At 43.0% G+C, this 20,146-nt stretch overlaps 1 protein-coding gene and 1 long non-coding RNA gene across 3 annotated transcripts in view; one reads left to right on the top strand and one right to left on the bottom strand.

Moving 5' to 3' along the window:
• BEND7 (BEN domain containing 7) overlaps positions 1-3,326 on the bottom strand; it is a 54,392-nt gene extending 51,066 nt beyond the window's left edge. For both annotated transcript variants that reach the window (XM_081023770.1, XM_081023771.1), the window contains exon 1: positions 3,113-3,326. In XM_081023770.1, coding sequence (XP_080879896.1) covers positions 3,113-3,173 — 61 coding nt within the window. In that variant the 5' untranslated portion in view covers positions 3,174-3,326. The remainder of the gene's footprint in view (positions 1-3,112) is intronic.
• A 339-nt stretch (positions 3,327-3,665) lies between these two features.
• Positions 3,666-7,810, top strand: LOC308486792. Its single transcript, XR_013991314.1, has 2 exons — positions 3,666-6,636; positions 7,279-7,810. It is a non-coding gene; the product is annotated as an uncharacterized lncRNA (long non-coding RNA).
• The last annotated feature ends 12,336 nt before the right edge of the window (positions 7,811-20,146 follow it).

The raw sequence follows: 20,146 nt of genomic DNA, 5'->3' as shown, positions 1-20,146 counted from the left end.
TTAATGCTTCTACTTGAAATTATTATTAGATTTAGGGCCTGGTTCAAGATTCTAAATATCTGGGCATGCGGACACCACTGGTCTCTCTAGCTGAATGTAATACAGGAGTATCCTAATGTATCAAAATCACAATGCACTAGGCACTGACTGCACAACCTCCATTCATTCCAACTGGGCTCATGTAGCATCCAGTGTTCCCACTGAAATTAATGCTATGCTAACCTGATATTGGCGAGAGTCACAATCATATACAATTAATTGAAGCAGGAGTTCCAGGACAGCAGAGTACTACAGATACTATAAACTTGGTTTAATTCCAGATAATCTTCTAGCATTTATATCATTTTGTCCCTAATCAGATACAATAAATAAAATGTGAGCCTCCTGAACATCACCAATTTGTAAAATGGCTTGTTGCTTACACTGATACTTAGAGACCACATTCTCCAGGTTTATGAAGTTTAACCTCCAAGTTCATCTGGGTGTCAGAGACATTCTCAATGATTTTCCCCACACCTGTGGAACTCACGTCCTCTGCATTAATTATGAGTCTGAGAAGACTTGCAATACCTTCTCTTCGCTGGGACAAGTGCTAATCCTTTACTCTATCCCTTGGGCTGGGTTTCAATAATAAAAAAGATTCATATTATAATACTTAAGAAGGTTCACTAGACTTTATGCTTCAAACAATGCAACAGAAGACAATAAGGGTGTATGATTTATGACTCAACCAATGAGACTGACAGGCAATACCAACAGACAAGACTCAACACACAGTCATTTGGGGGGAAGTTTCAGCAAAGATTTATGCCACCCTTTTGGCATAATGATGACATTGAGCCACCATACGCCATTCTTTCTGGTGTGGCAACCATTCATGTGATTTTTTTGCTCGTTTCCAACCTGTGCTGGTACTGCAGTTTAACATGTCCTCGGAACCTTTATCTTAAGCCCAGACTCCGTGAGCAGTAATCACATTGAATGTTTAAAATAGTTGTTTTTAACTGTTTTTATCTATAATTTAATTGTTTTATTCTTTTTGTAAACTGCTCTGAAGTTTTTTTTTTTACAATCAAGCAGTATATAAATGTTATGAAAATAAATACAAACATATAAAATTGTCAAAGTATCAAGGAGGACTATGCATAACATTCAATTAAGTTTTACTCAGAGGAGATATATTGAAATTAATGGACCTAATGTAGCCACAGTCATTAATTTAAATAGATCTACTCTAAGTAAAACTTGGGTGAATACTACCCTACCCAACTACTGTGTCAAAATAGGAAATCAGTGCTGCATCCAATACGAATAAATCATGAACAGTTTGAGTCACATGAGTGTTAAGTTTAAAAGCTGTAATATATAGTAAACTTCACATAATATAATAATTAGCAGTATCCTGTCTGTCATACTCTCCTTTCCCTGGGATATTATAGTCCAGGGCCTATCAGATCCATGACAGCAAATGAGACTTCTCTGTATTCCTGATGTTATGATTCGAGCAGAAGGAACAGGCCTATTGCTAAGGAAACACCAACTAGGGAAACATCAACTACAGTGGAAACAAATCCTCATATCAGTCAAATAAAAACAACAGCTCAGAAGTGTCAGATGAACCACACACTTTCTAAAATTGTAAATTTTAAAACTGCTTTGTGCACCATCTACTTATTTTTTTTTTTAATCAAAACATACACGCTTCAATAGGGAAAAGAAACCATTTGTAGAACTGGAGGTCAGATAAAATGCTATGTTGAATATTTTAACCCCTGAGCACTGAACGTAATTTGCATTTACTTCTTATTGCTGAGGACTTATTTGATTGAATCTTATCTTATGGAAACGTATGCGTTCAGCTACTTTTATATACTATAACTTAAGTATAGTTGAAAGGCAAGAAGTTCTGAAACAAATCAGTCCAATTTTCACTGTGTGACAGTTCCCTTATATTAGTCTTTGCTTGTTACTGTCCAACAGTACAGCAATCACGCTATAAGCACAACCCTATGGTTAAAAAAGTAAACTTCAAGAATGTGTTGCCATAGGCTTAAAAAAAAGAGAAAACCAACATTTACGTTATCTATTCCTTCTCTGTTCTTTATTTCAGAAACCTTATACTGTATCCAATTTCCACCAGAAATGACAAGTTAAAGAAGAGTGTCTGAATTATTTAATGATGAACTATCAAATAAGAAGAAGAGTAACAGCAGCACTACCCTCTAAATTACCTGCCCTCAACTTATCATGCAGGGCACATACGCAGTTCATGGAGATATTTGCGTTCAGTGCTAAGGACCTTCTCCAGCCATGTTTTAAAGTCAAATGAAATAAGAGTACAAACCTCCCAAGGAGAACACCTGTTATACAACACCAAGGATCGATCCATCTATCTATCTATCTATCTATCCACACACACCCCTTAGACGAAAGTGAAAGGGCACATTTTTTACACGTTTCCTGCCATTATTCTGCTTAGAGATCCGCATTCCTCTTCCGAGGAGCTCAAACGGGAAGGACAAGTTGCCTGCCCCCCCCCCGCCCCGCGCCCGATCCTGTGTGATTTCATGGGCTGCCTTGTGGACGCGTGTGCTGAAGGCAACCTCCGCCAAGCTCCGCGTCTCAATGCGTGTCTGGGCACAATCGGTCCATAAGGAAAGGGAGAAACAAAGCTGAAGACAGCAAGCGCGCCGAGAAGAATTCAGTACTTAAAGAAGAAAGAAACAGGTCCCCCTCTCCCCAAGTACGAATGTTTCGTTATGTCCCTGATTTGAGCCTTTATTTTTCTTTTAAAAAGGCATTCACCGCGACACAAGACCTAACTTTATCATTATGTGTCTCATCCGACCGAGGAAAAAAGTGTCCATTTTATTAAAATGGAGAAGGAGAAGACTCTCCCCCCCCCCCCGCCATACACAACACACACGCAGTGCTTCCAGCGTTAATACAATTAGGGAGTTTAAATATTGAGAGGCGGACAGAAGGGAATGGCACATATTTCATAACATCCTGCTCTTCCTCTAGATTTGCACATGAAGTCTCCTTCTTCTCCCCAGAGACGAGCACAAATCCCACACCAAGAAGAGCACACCAGCACACTCGCACACCGTACCTTGATTTATCAGTTTAAAGCTTTGGGATTTCCTGCTTCTCTTCCTCTCCGTAAACTCCATGGTGTGGGAGCAAAGGCGAGCGAGGGGAGGAGGCGGGCAGGCCGGCGGCGGCGGCGGCGGCGGCGAGGAAGGAGGGCTGCCAGGCGGAGGGAGAGCGCGGCGCGCGGCGGCAGCACCAGCAGCAGCCGCCCCACAAGACGAGCAAGGGCCGCCTCTCCCCGCAGCCCGAGACAAGCGGGAGGCGCCGGAGAAAGAGGAGCAGTTCGGGGCGCGGGGCAACTTGGCTCCGGACTCGCCGCCGCCGCCGCCGCCGCCCAGCCCGTTCCAAACTTTGGCGAGGGGCTGCTGGCCGGCCGCCCCTCCTCTCCCGCCGCGTCGCCTGGCGAGGAGGGCAGAGGCGCGCCTGGCCGGCTTCGGCGGGGGCCTGGGGCCAAGCGGCGGAGGCGGAAGCGGCGGCGGCGGCGCCTGGGATCCCGCTGCCACCTGCTGGGGAAAGCCCAGGCCAGGCGCGCCCCGCGGCGGATGTGACAGGCGGGCCGGCGGGCCGCCACCCCGAGGCCGGCTCGCGAGCGCGCGCCACGCCGAGGACCGGGCGGGCAGGCGGAGGGAGAGGCGGGGAGAGTCGCGTCCTGCTTGCTAATGGAGGAGGCGGCGCCGCCGCGGCGGGTCTCTCGCCGGCGCTGCCTGCCCTCCTCCCGCGCGGGGCGCCCGGCAAGGGGGCGTGGGGCTGTCGCGGCGGCCAGCCGAGAAGCGCCATTTTGTGCCCTCCCCCCTCGGCCTCTCGCTCCTCCGACAGGCCCCCGCCGCCGCCGCCGCCTCTCGCCCGCTCGCTCCCTGGGCGCCCACGCTCCTTCCCGGTGGCGGCGGCGGCGGCGGCGGCGCGTGAGGAGACCGTCGAGGGGCGAAGAAGACGCGCGCGTCTCTCCATAAGCAAATGGCCTCCTCGTCCCTCACGACGCGCCGCCGAGACCTCTTGGCCAGGCCTGCCGGGCGAAGGGGCCGCCGGGGCAGCTGACGGGAGGACGGGACCGGGGCTCCGCGGGGAAAGCGCGCCTTGGAATCGCAAACACCCCCCAAAAAGAAAGCGAGCCCCCCGCCCTCGAGGGCACCGCAGTGAAGGAAAAGGAGGAGAGACGCGCAGGCAGTTCTCGGGGGGGGGGAATCGGCGGGGGGAAATGCTCGTCGCAAAATAGAGGCGCACACATAACTTCCTACAGCAAGCACAATTCATTCTCCACGAGTATAATTAGAGCAAAATCAGATTTAAAAGATAAGGAGCGCTAATTCGTCGGAGCCCGGGAGCATCTCGTGCCGGGCGGCAGAGGCCCCAAGGCGGGCCGGTCTCCGCTCCAGAGCTCCTTGCTCGGCTTTTGTGTGTCAGGTGGATTTTGCAACCGCTGGGCTGGTCAGAAGATAGGTTTAGACAACATGACTAAGAAATACCGTATGCATTGATTCCTAAATTGCTCGTCAAAAGTAGCTATTATTTCTACCAAGCATGTTCTTCAAATACTGCAGATTACTTCGAAGCAAGCCACAAGGTCTGTAGCGCCTTAAAGACTTACAAATTCAACAGCAAGTCAAGTAGATTATTCTATTAAAAAATGAACAGAAAACTTCACTATTTGGCCCAAGATTTACATTTCTGTGTATAAGACAATGTTTTTTGCCCATTCTTTTTGACCCAAATTGGGTGTTGTCTTATACACGAATGGGGAATGCACAAGGGTAAAACACACACGCACTAATGACCTGTCTGTGACTGCCATGAAGAAGCCGCCAGAACCACAAATTATTTCACCTGGTGCTCTTTTGGGGGATGCTGGCCCTCGCCTGCTGCTGCCTCCTCCTCAACAACTTTGGCCAACTTCCCCCAAGAAAGCTCAACAAGGCAAGGGTGCCTTGCAGGTCGGAGCTCCACTGCTGCTTCTGCCAACCGTTACAGGCTGTTTAAAGTATTGATTTATTAATTTTGGGTTCAAAAAAATAGGGGTCGTCTTATACATGGAAAAATACTGTAAATCAACCTATGACAAATCCGTAACAATGTTCATTTCATATTTTATAAACTCAAGTAGGACACATGCCAAGTAGTTGCATTTTGGTTGGAGGCTTCATATGTATTGTTCTTTAGCTATGTATTTTCAATATTGCAACCACTGAAATACACTTGATTGGAATATCTCTTTATTTTTTGCATTGAACATTTATATTGGATTGGTGAATTTTAAAATGAAAGAATAAACAGTTACTGCTATGCTATTTTTTTTGGACTTTAGACACCAATCAAGAAGGGTTAAGAAATGTAGTTGCGGCTGTTGTTATTAATAGACATTTTACAAGTTTTAGTAAACAAAGAAAAGAAATGACTGCATCAATGAAGGGACAGTTTTAAACATTCTTAACGCAACAAGTACAGTGTTACACTGCACAGTTAATAAGCAGCATAAATTATGTTATTAATTTGTGATACAGCATCCAGGTTTTCCTTCTTCACAGTTCTTACCATCTTGCTTTTCTTTAAAAGGGGGCAGGGAGGGAAAGTTTGCTCTTATCTTTCCCCGCACTGCCAAGGTGTGGAACCTTTTGCAATCCAAGGGCTGGATACCCTTTTGAGTGAGGGAGGCGGGTGGCGCTGTGGTCTAAACCACTGAGCCTCTTGGGCTTGACGGTTTGAATCCACACAGTGGGGTGAGCCTCTGTTGTTTTGTTGTCAAAATTTTTTAAATTTTCCACATTTATAACAAACATAACATATAAAACACACAAAACACATCACAATACTAAAGAAAAAAACAAAACAAAAATATAAACACATTACTTCAAAAACCCCATTTAACTTTCATTGTTAGCTGACTTCCTCAAATCCCCCCTTACTGAATTTCATTGCACCACCTTGTAACAGTTCTCCAAAATCATATTTCTAATAAAATTAACTCCTTCAATTTACTATCTTCTTCTCTTTTCTGAATGATCTAAATCCATAATGTTTTACAGTTCATTCTTATTCCAATCCTAAGCCTGTTTGATACTTTCAAGTGACTTCTAATTATCTTATGTTACAATATTTGGCTAAATAGTCTTTGAATTTCTTCCATTCTTCTTGATACTCCTTTCTGATCGCGGATTCTTCCAATCAGGTCGGCCATCTCCAAAAAGTCCAACATCTTCATCTGCCATTCTGGAGCCTCTGTTGTTTTGTCCCAGCTCCTGCCAACATTCGGAAACAGTGTCGGTAGATAGATACTACTGTGGCGGGAAAGTAAACAGTGTTTCCTTGTGCATGGACTCTGGCACTTGTCAGTGTCCTGTTGCGTCCCGTTGCACCAGAAGCAGTTTAGTCATGCTGGCCACATGACCTGGAAAAGCTTTGTTCAGACAAACACCGGCTCCCTCGGCCTGAAAAGCGAGATGAGCGTGGCACCCCATAGTGCTTTGACTGGACTTAACCATCCAGGGGTCCTCTACCTTACCTTTCCCTTTGAGGCAGCTTTCTGGAAGCAACAGGCAAGTGATGGATGAGGTGAGAGGCAAAAGTGTGAAGCCCCATGAATGTGAATTACCCCATTGCACTTTATTAGGTATATATTTGCTAAAATTTCTGTGCCACTAACATTGAGGAGGAAGATATGGCAGTAAACAGTCGTGCCCATCTTAAGTCCTCAGAGCTGGCCACAGGGGGTTGACTGGGTGGATCCAGGAAGTGAACAATACTTCAAAGGGAAGTACCACTTGTATTGAAGGAGTAGAACATCCCCCTTTGAGGTGCTTCACCTTCAGGCATGCTTGGAGAAAACTAATTACTTGGATCCATTCCAGTCTGGGAGAGAAATGGGGGAGTGTGACTCTACTTGTCCTTGATCTCTCTGTTCGGCTTTTGATACTGTCAGGGAGGTTGGAGCATTGTTCTTCAGCTCCTATCTTTAGCGCTGTTTCCAGAAAGTCGTCATGGGACACCACTGTTCAGCAACTGTGGTGTCCCGAAGGGTTTAATCTTTCTCCCCCCCCCCCCACTATTTAACACCTATACGAAGCCTCTGGGACATGTCATCAGGAAATTTGGAGTAAAGTGTGGGAAAAGATTTATAATGAATTGAAAAAAATGTTGAAATATACATTTATAAGAATGTATAGAAACCAGAGGCCTTTCTTCTTGGAATAACAGGTTTGGAATTTTTGTATGCCACAACTGCTGCTCGAACTTTACTAGCTAAAAAGTGGAAAACGCAATAACTACCAACGGTGGAAGAATGGCAGATGAAGATGACGGATTTTTCAGAGCTAGCTGACCTAACCGGAAGAGTCTGCGACCAGGAGGAGGAGGAGTATCAGGAAGAATGGACTAAATTTAATGATTACTTAGTTAAATATGTCAAGTTAAATTAATTGGAAACACCTTGTAGTTACTCAATGGGCTTAGGATTTTATATAAGTTAAGTGATGAATTAATATGTTTAATTTCAAAACGAAAAGATCTAAGGATGTTAATGTTCAAGTTAAACTTTATAAGAACTGTGAATTGGAAAACCGTTAAAAGGATATGCATTGAAATTCCACCAAGGGGAAGCGAGGAAGTCACTTAAGAATGTATATAAGTGCAATTTTTAATAAGGTTATGATTTATGTTTGTTTGTTTTATGTGTTTGTTTGTTTATAATTCTGTGAAAACCAATAAAAAAATTTTTGGGGGAAAAAAAGGAAATTTGGAGTAAAGTGTCATCAATACATGGATGACACGCTGTAGGCCGGTTCTCTCTGTTCTGTCTGAATTGGGAGTGACTTTTGGTGGTGAAGAGCCAATAAATTGATGGTGGATCCTGAAAAGACAAAAGTGTTATGATCCAGGAGGTGGGCAGACAGCATGTCCTGAGTGATGTTACAATCCCCTGGGAGGAATAGCTCTACTAGGCAACCTAAGGCCCGGGCCCAATCGCCTTCTCAATGTGGCCCATGGACGGTCCGGGAATCGGCGTGTTTTTACATGAGTAGAATATGCCCTTTTATTTAAAATGCATCACTGGGTTATTTGTGGGGCATAGGAATTCGTTCATTCCACCCCCCCAAAAAAAACCATATAGTCCGGCCCACCACATGGTCTGAGGGATGGTGGACCGGCCCATGGCTGAAAAAGGTTGCTGACCCCTGGTCTACAGCTCGATTCAACACTCCTGGATTCAACACTCATTTGGAAGCTCAAGTGCCCTAGGTAGTTTCCAAGTTCCATTTTCTAGCTCCAGTTGGTTCTCCAGCTACCTTTTGGATACAAATAACTTGATCATAAAAACTTCCAGATTGGATTACTGCAATGTGCTATATGTAGGGCTGCCCTTGAAGACGACTTGGAAACTTCAGTTGGGCCAAGTGCAGTGGTGAGATTACTGGCTGGAGTTCCACTGAGATCACATATAACCTTTGTTGCAGAACAGCTGCATTGGTTGCCAGTTGGTTTCTGGTGCTCATGTTAGTGCAAAAAGCCCAAAATTACTCAGACCTGGGGAAAGTCCTACACACCAGAGGCATTTGATCCTTGGGTGTGTGGTTCGCCATCCATGCTTGACTGTAACATTTCCAATAGGGAATACCTTAAAATTAATCTAGTATCAATTTGCTCTTAACTTCTTCTTTTTTTTAATATAATATTTATTGGAGTTTACAATAAGAATAAATGTAACAGGCAATATAACAAATATCTTAACATAGTTTCACTTTTTTTTTTGGACTTCCTCACATCTCCCGCTCCCACTTTCATCGTTATAACTTTTTACCAGCAATTTGTTATCTTATTTGCATTCTTATATCCCTTCTATATTTCATAGTCTTCTAGTTCTCAAAAAGAGTTATATTTTCTCAATCTCACTTATTTTCTTAAATCATCTAAGTTAGTGGTGCTCAATTATTTATGATCTAGCATCCTGCTTAGCATTCACTCAAGTTGCAATGTTTTTGTAAATAGTTCTTAAATTTCTTCCAATCCTCCTCCATCCTCTCTTCTCCCAGGTCACGAATTCTGCCAGTCATCTCAGCTAGTTCCATATAGTCTATCAGTTGCATCTGCCATTCTTCCAGTGTGGGTAGATCTTGAGTTTTCCAGTACTTTGCGAGAAGTATCCTTGCTGCTGTTGTTGCATACATAAAAAATGTCCGGTCCTTCTTTACCACCCCTTGGCCGACAATACCCAAAAGAAAGGCCTCTGGTTTCTTAGTGAAGGTATACTTAAATACCTTTTTTAGTTCATTATAAATCATTTCCCAGAACGCCTTCACTTTAGGGCAAGTCCACCAGAGGTGGAAGAATGTTCCTTCACTCTCTTTACATTTCCAACACTTATTATCAGACAGGTGGTAAATTTTTGCAAGTTTGACTGGGGTCATATACCATCTATATATCATTTTCATTACATTTTCTTTCAAAGCATTGCATGCAGTAAATTTCAATCCAGTACTCCACAACCTTTCCCAGTCCTCAAACATAATATTGTACCCAATGTCCTGTGCCCACCTTATCATAGCCGATTTGACCATTTCATCTTGTGTATTCCATTTTAACAGCAAGTTATACATCCTTGAAAGTACCTTAGTCTTTGGTTCTAACAATTCTGTTTCTAGTTTCGATTTCTCCACCTGGAACCCTAGTTTCTTGTCATTTTTAAAAACTTCTTTAATCTGAGCGTAATGTAACCAGTCTCGCACTTTATCCTTCATTTTCTCCAAACTCTGCAATTTCCAATTGTCTCCATCTTTTTCTAATATTTCCCAATATTTAGGCCATTTAGCCTCCATATTGGGTCTTTTTCGGGCCTTAGCTTCCAAAGGTGAAAGCCACCTTGGAGTTTTATTTTCCAGCAAGTCTTTATATTTTGTCCAGACATTAAACAGTGATTTTCTGACAATATGGTTCTTAAAGGCCTTATTTGCTTTAACCTTGTCATACCATAAGTATGCATGCCATCCAAAAGCATTGTTAAACCCTTCCAAATCCAACACGTCAGTGTCTTCAAGAAGTAGCCAGTCTTTTAGCCAGCAGAACGCTGCGGCCTCATAATACAACTTTAGATCTGGCAGGGCAAAGCCCCCTCTTTCTTTCGCATCAGTTAATATCTTAAACTTAATTCTGGGCTTTTTGCCCTGCCAGACAAACTTAGAAATATCTCTCTGCCACTTCTGAAAGCACTCCGTCTTGTCCAAAACCTGAAGTGTTTGAAACAAAAACAACATCTTTGGCAATACATTCATCTTGATAGCAGCAATTCGGCCTAACAAAGAAAGTTTCAATTTTGACCAACTATCTAAGTCTCTCTTAATTTCTGCCCAGCATTTTTCATAATTATCCTTAAATAGACTTAGATTTTTTGCTGTTATGTTTACCCCTAGGTATTTTACTTTTTTAACCACATTAAGTTCTGTCTCTTTCTGAAACCGTTCTGACTCTGTATCTGTCAAGTTTTTCCCCAAAACCTTAGTTTTCTGTTTATTTAATTTAAATCCAGCCACCCGACCAAAATCATTAATCAGTTGTAATACTCTTTTCGTACTAGACTCTGGCTCCTGCAGGGTCAAAACCAGGTCATCTGCAAAAGCTTTTAATTTATATTGTTTCTGTCCGACCTGGATTCCTTCCACCAACCGGTCCCCTCTGATCATATTCAATAGCACTTCCAGAACCGAAATAAATAACAAAGGGGAGATAGGGCAACCTTGTCGTGTTCCTTTTTCAATTTTAAACTCTTCTGTAACCACATTATTAACTATCAGTTTAGCTTTCTGCTCTGAATATATCGCCTCAATCCCATTCTCAAAACCCCGTCCCACTCCCATTTCTTTTAAGTTTCCCATCATAAATTTCCAGGAGATGTTGTCAAAGGCCTTCTCCGCGTCTATAAAAATTAAAACTGCTTTTGTGTTTATATCTGTTTGCAAAAGTTCCAAAATGTCAATAATGTTCCTTGTATTAGCAAACAAATGTCTACCTGGGAGAAAGCCTGCCTGGTCCTTATGGATTACTTCATTTAAAACTTTTTTAAGTCTACTTGCCAAAATGTCTGCAAATATTTTGTAATCCACATTTAAAAGAGAGATGGGACGATAGTTCTTAAGTTGTGTCTTTTCAGCTTCCGTCTTTGGTATCAATGTGATAAACGCTTCCTTCCACGACTCCGGTGCCCTCTTCCCCTCCAAAATTTCATTGCTGACCTCCATCAAAGGTTGTATCAAGTAGTCTTTTAATGTCTTGTAGTACTTGGAGGTCAGCCCATCTGGCCCTGGAGATTTGCCCAATTGCATGTTCTGAATGGCTTGTTCAATCTCTTGTCGTGTTATTTTGCAATTCAGGATTGTCCTATTTTCTTGTGACAATTTTGATAATCCATTTTTTGCCAAAAATTGTTTAATCTCGGCCTCGTCTTGCGGCCCTTGGGTGTATAGTTTTTTAAAGTATCTCTGGAAGCACTTTCTAATGTCCACAGGATTCTGAATGTTTTTTCCTTCAATCTCTAAATTTGTAACCGTATTTAATCTTTGTCTTCTCTTCAACTGCCAAGCTAGCAGTTTTCCACATTTATTCGCCGACTCAAACATTTTTTGTTTCATTAATTTGACCTTCCATTCTATTTCCTGATTTATCAGTTTAGAATATTGTGTTTGATAAAGTTTAATTTCTCTCAGAGTTGGCTGTGACTTCGGGTTTAATCTTAACTTCTTCTCTAATTCTTTTATTTTATCCAGGATCTTGTCTTTTTTCTCATTTTGTGTCCTTTTCTTTACGGCATTCTGTTGTATCAAGAATCCCCTCATTACAGCTTTACTTGCGTCCCAGACGATTCTTTTTTCCACCGTAGTATTCATGTTTATCTCAAAATAGTCCTTCAAAGCTTTTTGGGCCTTCTTGGTAATTTCCTGATCTCTAAACAAATTGTCATTTATCTTCCATCTAAAAGAGCCGGTTGGTAGTAGTATCATATCCATCTTTACTGCGTTATGGTCGGAACAGGTCTTTGGGCAGATTTCCACTTTTCTGGCCTTAGGTGCCAGGCCTCTAGATATCCATATTTGGTCGATTCTTGTCCAGGTCAGTTGAGCTTCAGAAAAGAATGTTCCCTCTCTTCCTAGTGGGTTCTTTGTCCTCCAAATGTCAATCAAATCCATATTGTCTGTCATTTCAAAAAAAGTTTTAGGTAGTCTGCCGTCTTTTGTAACATTTTGACTTTGTGACTTGTCCATGTTAGTTGATACGACCCCATTCATGTCTCCCATCATTATGATGTTGTTGTAGTCCAGATAATCCAGCATAGTCTCATGCAACTTCTTGTAGAATTCCGATTTCCCTTCGTTAGGTGCATAAATTCCTAATATCAAAAGTTTCTCTCCTTGGTGTTGTATCTCAATTGCCAAAATTCTTCCATGTTCATCTTTAAATAAGAATTTGGGTGACAGGCTCTCTTTCGCATATATCACCACTCCTCTCTTCTTCACTTTGTCCGAAGATATAAATTCCTGGCCCAATCTTTTATTTATTAACACTTTTCTGTGGAGCCTTGTCACATGTGTTTCCTGTAGGCAAATAATGTCCAATTGTTCTTTTTTTAATATATGAAATATTTTCTTCCTTTTTTCCGGAATGTTACAGCCATTTATATTCCAGCTCAACAGTTGCAGAGACATCCTGAATTGATCTGATTATTTTTCAAGGGGTGGTATCTTATTCACAGGATCTTCAGGTTCCACAGGTGCCGGTACTGCCGTTGCTCCGGGCCCAGGAGGTAGTTCAATTCCTTTTTGAAGGTCCTCTCCGTATGTAGACAGAAATTTGTCTCTCTCTTCCAGTGTTCTAATTTTGACCTTTTTCCCTCTAAAGGTAAAGGATATTCCTTGGGGAAATTCCCACCTAAAAGCAATTGCGTTGCTCCTTAATAGTTTGGCAAGTTCAGAATAGGCGGCTCTAAGGTCCAACAGTTGTCTAGGAATATCTTTGTAAATTTCGATTCTTCTGTCCAAAATGTCCAGTGACTTTCCGTAGTGTAGGCCCAGAATCTTGTCCCTTTCCTCCTTTGATCTCAATGTTATCAGGCAGTCTCTGGGCCTCTCCTTTTTTATAAATCTTCCAAGCCTGAAAGCTGACACAATTTTAAAATCCTTTTCCTCTAAATTCCAAAACTTGGAGAATTCTTTGGTTAAAAACTCAGCTAGGTTTCCTTCTTCTGCTTCTTGTAGCGACCTAATCCTTAAATTATTCTCACGATTTTGCAGTTCTATCATAGAAAGATAAATCTGATGTTCCCCTACTTGTTTGGTGAGTGGTCTTACCTCTTGTTCTAAGTTTTCTAATTTTTGTCTGGTATCCTCAGCCAATTTCCGATTTTCTGCTGTGGCCTCCGTCAACTGTCCAATTGCCTGTGTATTCTGTGCCACTTGTCCAGTTAATTTATTTAGGCATTCTGTATTTTGGTCAATCTTAGCTGTTTGCTCATCTGCTTTCTTGTCCAAAGCTTCCAATTTTTCAAAAATTTTCTCTAAAATAGAAGCAGATGCTCCTGAGGCCATATCTTCCAATTGTAACTGCTCTATTTCTCCCTCTTTTGCCTGTGGCAAAGCAACTTCTTCTACTTCTGAAGGCAGAGTAGGTACAGATGATCTACGTATCTGTGAGGCTGAGGTTAGAGTTGTCAAAGTTGTTTGTCTAGCTCTTCCTCTTCTTCTTGTGCCACTCATTCCAACGTTATCTATCAGTCAAGGTCACACTGAGTTATTCCCATGGGAATAGAGAGGCCCAGAGAAAGCAAGCAGCCGGGAAATCGAAAGTAAATGTAAAGTCACTGTTTTAAATCTCCAATCCTCTAGAGGGAGCTTAAAATGTCTTTCAGAGTCTGATTTAATGTCCAAGAACCTTCAAATACAAGTATTTAGCAGAGTTGATACTAATAGTCACTTTGTTTCAAACAGTGCTTACTGGTCTCCAAAAGATGTTTCAAATTAGGAGGTCTAAATACCCTCAGTTTGTTGCAAGTTCCAATACACAGTAGCCAAGTCTGCAAAACTGACAGCTCAGTCTCTCAGAGCTCAGGCAGCTCCGGACCCTGGGTTTCACCTTTCAATTGTAATCCAATGAAAGAAGGATAAGTCAAATGCAAATAATAATTCCAAGTCATAAACTTAAAGTCTTTACTTTATATAGCAGGTTCAGTGGGTGCTTAGATCAACAAAGTTAAAAGTTCTTTTTTCAGCCTCCACTCCTCCAGCTCTTTGCTTTTTAAAGTTCAATGGCAGCGGAAGACGGACTTCCTGTTTCCACGTCTCTCCGCTTTCAGCCAAGTTCAATCTTTTAATTCAGCTTTTAGTCTCAAATTTAAAGTGTTTCAGTCTTTACTCACGAATAGGTTGATGTTTGATTCCGGATCCAGAATTTGCAGGAAAAGGGATCAGCGCTCACCGGCAGCAGCAGCGCGGCTTCGCTCCGCAGATTGCGAAACAGCTCACAGCGCCGCAACCCCCCTCCACGTTCCGGAGCCCCTTACGGGGTTCCTTTGACGCTAAGAGGGTCGCTTCTGGCGCCCACCGAGCCTCAAGACCACAGGCTCTTGCTGCCTGTGGGTTTCCGACGTGGGTCTCCGCTTCGCCGTAGCGGACGACCCTTTTCTGCGGAGCCTCCTCCTCGCTAATGGAAGAGGACCACCATTGCCGTTCGCGCCGCCCCCGGAAGTGAATTTGCTCTTAACTTCTTTTTTACATTTATATAGTTGGTTTCTTAAAGAAAACTTACCTTGAAAGTTGGAACAGCCCATCTCTCCAAAAAAAAAGACCCACGCTTCAATTCTATGTTCATCTGGCAGTAAGCCCCATTCAACTCAATGGGACTTGATTATGACTAGATAAGCACAGGCCTTTTCCATCACTTAAAGGTAAAGAGACCCCTGACTGTTAGGTCCAGTTGTGGATGACTCTGGGGTTGCAGCGCTCATCTCGCTTTACTGGCTGAGGGAGCCGGCGTACAGCTTCCGGGACATGTGGCCAGCATGACGTAGGCTGCTTCTGGCAAACCAGAGCAGCGCATGGAAACGCCGTTTACCTTCCCGCCGGAGGGGTACCTATCTACTTGCATTTCGTGCTTTTGAACTGCTAGGTTGGCAGGAGCAGGGACCAAGCAACGGGAGCTTGCGGGGATTCGAACCGCCGACCTGATCGGCAGGCCCTAGGCTCTGTGGTTTAACCCACAGCGCCGCCTGAAGTCACTTAAACCCTAGCTAAAAATATTCTGCTCTTTCGAAACAGAAACAACAGAGATGGGCTGTATCACCAAGCATAGGCATCAACTGTGATTACAGTTTTTCCTTGACCTTAACTTTTCAGTCCTATAGTGACTTACCTTGCAATAAGTGCCATTGAGTATAAGATGTATAAGATTGTACAGTTAATTGTTCAAGCCACCAGAGAACACACATGCTGTGTATATCAATCCATTGTTGCCACAGTTGGGAAGAACACAGAAGTAGCCTTTGGTGCCCATGAGTCGGCAAGTGACTCACAAGAGCTGCAGGAGACACTATCAGAACTGCCAGCAAATGAAAGCAGCTCTACTTGTAAATCCTGATTGAGACTAACAAATGGAGACATCACATTGCACCACACACTCCTCACCCAAACTCCTGACATGCCTAACAACTTGCTTTTTGATTCCCCTTTTATCCTCCCTCCCCTTTCTCCATAAGTAAACACTTACACAAAAATCAACGGGAGGTTAAAAACTAGAAGTAATGTGTGTTCTGGTATGTGACTAATCCACTTATTTGGATCTTCTTACTTATTTGGTCTGCCGTGATCCTCTCTATCAGCACACCCAGCTGCTGTGATCTGCTTTCCCAAACTTTGACTGTTGCTATATTCAAATTTCTGTCAACTCACAAATGCTGCTGTCTCAAGCCCTCCAATCCCTTCTGCAAAGAGATTCTTGGCTGAATTAGGATTTGCGTATCACAGAGTGCAGATATCTGCTGCAATAAATGTATGAAAGATACTAACAATGTGAGATCGGTTGGGTGTGGTAGATTGCTGTCCATGGACTCTTGAGACCTGAGTCCAAATTCTCACTCAACTGGATCAGTCTCACACTAATTTACCTCACATAGTTATGGACAGGAGGGAGGGATAAGACATGAAAGTTGTGTGTGCATCTGAATATGTGCACTAGCAGATCTGATAACAAAGGAGGCATAGGTAAACAAGGTCAGTGGAGTGGCCTTTTCTATAACAGCTTATTTTCAATTTGCAAAAGGGGATTTCAATCTTTGACAGTTTTCCAAATTTCTACATCTCAAATTCTCTGTTGTTGTTTTGCATGAGCTTTGGCTTTTGTGTCATAAAAAAGGGTTTATATTCTTCAGAAAACTTGCTAGATTAATTTCCCCACCAAATAAATATTTCCCTTTTATTTCCATACTTGTGAGAACATGTCTTATGTACTCTCCAAGAAAACAAACATATTCCTGCCAATTTTTTTGTGAAAAAAACATTCTAAGATGAGAGCAGACTGTCATTGACAATGTGTGAAGATCTTTAAGTCTTGGTTGCTTGTTGTAACTGGTGTCAGGAGGACTTTCAAAAACCAGTGATATTGCGCCCATATCAGGCCATTGGGCAGAGGAATCCTATATGGCAAGGGGAAAAATACACCATCACTATTCTGGCACAGCTTCTACCATGTGCTACCCTCACCCAGAAAATGAGAGGAAAATCACTGAGCAGCTCAAAATGGAGCAACGGCTACACCTCCAGCATCTATCAAAATGTGCCCTGCACCCAGGTTGACCAACTAGAGCAGAGCTTTCCAAACTTTTCATGTTGGTGACACACCTTTTAGGCATGCATCATTTAATGACACAGTAATTCAGTTTTGCATAATTTTGCACCTCAGTAATTCAATTTTACTAGCAAACCAGAGGTTAAACTAACTCCTTTCCAGCCCTGGGACGAGTGTGGGGAGAGTTTGCACAACACACTGTAGCCAACACACTAATGTGTTATGACAGAGTTTGGAAAGCTCTGAACTAGAGCCATGGAGATGACGTGATAACCTTCTGGAGAAGACATGGAGATACCTGTACGTCAAACAACATGGAAGTAAGGGGCCCCAACTCTTCTGCCCCCCCTCCTTCATATCAGGGAGCTGAGCATGGCAGGGCTTCAGCGGCTGGCTCTTTCTTCTCTGGCTGCTGCGGAGGGAAAGGAGTGGGGAAGCAGCCACCAGCCACTCCTCCTAACATCCTGATACAACATCTGAATATCATGCATGCGGCAATGTCCCCCATTTCCCTCACAAGTTGGTGCCTCTGATTGAAGGAGACAATCCTCTCATGGTGGCAGGGTAATACCCTCAATTTAATGTTGCATTTTAAATTGTTGTGACTCACCTTGGGATCTTAAGAGTGAAGGGTAAGCAATAAATCAAAGCAACCAGGACCTTCTCCCAATGAATAACTCATGCCTGCTGTGCTCCTCTCCGGGGTTTTTAGTTCAGCAAAGTGTGGCAGCTAACCCAATATTTGGATTGGTCATGGCCATGGAAGACCTTCACCACGATCCTGAGTTTGGAGGACTGGCCAAGCCAAACTTTGGCTTATTTGCCATCCTGTACTGAGTTGGAAAGCTTCAGTACATTCTAACACTTGAGGGTCTGAAGTACAGTTTTAACACACAAGCTCTAATTAAATTCTAACATTTATTGAACTAATGAATTTAGCACCCCACAAACTCATATCAATATGGTCCCACTCACTGTCTGGCTAGCAACAGTTGTTCCAGAGGCAAAAGAGACAGCGCTCTCTGGACACAAGCCCATAGTGCAGACCCCACAGAGCTTTTTGGCAATTCCCCACACATTAAATCACAGCAGCAGACTGGAACCAGTCACATCATGAGGCCTCTACCTCCTCTCTCAATCCCCACCCATGGACGCCACGAGCAAATGGGCAGAAAAGGTGTGCCCTAGCTTGCTGGAAGAGAGCCAGTGTGGTGTTGTGGTTAGAGTGTTTAACTAAGACCTAGAAGACCAGGGTTCAAATCCTCAATCAGCTCTGAAACTCAGTGGGTGACTTTGGGCCAGGTACTCACCCTCAGCTCAACCTACCTCATAGGGTTGTTGCGAAGATAACATGCGGAGGCAGAGCTCCTAGGAAAAACGGTGGGAATAATTGTATGTATGTATGTATGTATGTATGTATGTATGTATGTATCTATGTATGTATGTATGTATGTATGAAATGAGTACTTCAGCAGACAGCAGGTGCAGTGTCCCTTAAAGTTCCACCTCCATCTTGGGAACTCCCTCCTCACCTCCTCACGTTAAGAGATCTATCAAAGTATGTGTGGTATGGAGCAAGTGGATCAGGATACGTTTTTCCTTCCCTCTCATAATACTAGATCTGAGGACATCCAGTGAAGATGGTTAGAAAATTCAGGAGAGAAAACCCCCACAAAGCTTAGTTAAATTACTTTTACAGTGGTACCTCTAGATACGAACGGGATCCGTTCCATCTAGAAGCAAACGTAACTAGTGACAGCACGTCTGTGCACGCACGCGTCACTTTTTGCTGCTTCTGTGCATGCGTGATGTCATTTTGAGTGTCTGCGCATGCGCAAGCAGCGAAACCCGGAAGTAACGTGCTCTGTTACTTCTGGGTTGCTGCGAAGCGCAACTCGAACGCGCTCAACTCGAAGCGTATTCAACCTGAGGTATGACTGTACTCACACAAAAGGTGGCAATGGTCACCAACTTGGATGTCCTTAAAAGAGGAATAGACAAATTCATAGAGGATAAGGCCAAGCATAGGCAAACTCGGCCCTCCGGATGTTTTGGGACTACAACTCCCATCATCCCTAGCTAACAGAACCAGTGGTCAGGGGTGGTGGGGGTTGTAGCCCAAAAACATCTGGAGGGCCAAGTTTGCCTATGCCTGGATAAGGCTATCAATTGCTGCTAGCCACTACCAGATGCAGTAGTGGGACCCAAACTCTTTTCTTGCTAGAAATTGCTTCTGCCAGATGTTACAGTTGTAACTGAAGTTATTCAATCTCCATTGCAAATCAAACCAATGCAGCTGAAATAGCTTGACACAAGGGATGCTCCAAGTGGTTTCTCCAAATTCAGCTGAGACTGCAACTTATGCTGGCTTCTCCAGTCTCACTATTATTCAGTCCCCTGAATAGTGGCCAAAATTGTGGAAACCTTTTGGAAAAAAGTGTATTTCCGAGGTTTGATGGCTCATAACATCATTTTTTTTGCAGTAATACCATAAAATTATATACTAATGGAAAGATAATGAAGAATGTAATGCAACAAAGTTTGTTCAATTATTTGTATTCTATCAAAAGTTATAGCCAAATAACCAGAAAAAGGAAGCACAACTTGCTTAGGTTGATATGCAGTACCTTTCCTTCATTTGACTGTAGCCCATGAGCATGAGTGTTTAGAGAGCCAATCAGGTGTCATCTTGTTTTGGCAGTGATTCAGTCAGGTCACTGTAGGATTCAGCTACTGATGTTATGTACTGGAGCTGAGAGGAGGACATTTGTCAGTGTGTTATGTGATTGCTATCAAGTTGGTTGGGGGTTTTGTGTTCTTTCATTTAGTGAGCTTGTAAAATGTTATAAAATTAAAGAAATGGTGCAAAGAGTTGACTGGTCACCCAGAAAGTGATGTAAAATAGTACTATTAAGTGAACAAGGCTACAGTTATGAAGAAAGTGGAAGAAAAATTGGTGGAAACTTAACCAAAGGTGGCATTTCTAAATTTATGAAGAGGTACAGACTTCCTGTTGTTTTTGTCCATGGAGTTTTCTTGGCAGGGATACTGGAGAGGCTTGCTGGTTCCTGCTCCAGGTGGATCACGTTTAGTTAAAACTCTAAGGTGCTACACTCAATATGCCAGCAACTTTGGAAAACTCAACAGTGGCCAGAGGATTGGAGAAGATCAGTCTACATCCCAATCCCAAAGAAGGGCAGTGCCAAAGAATGCTCCAACTACCGCACAATTGCACTCGTTTCACACG

Source organism: Podarcis pityusensis, assembly GCF_964106645.2.
Source record: "Podarcis pityusensis genome assembly, chromosome: 10".
NCBI lineage: Eukaryota > Metazoa > Chordata > Lepidosauria > Squamata > Lacertidae > Podarcis > Podarcis pityusensis.
The sequence above is the reverse complement of the archived record's forward strand: the minus strand, read 5'-3'. Positions and strand labels throughout refer to the sequence as shown.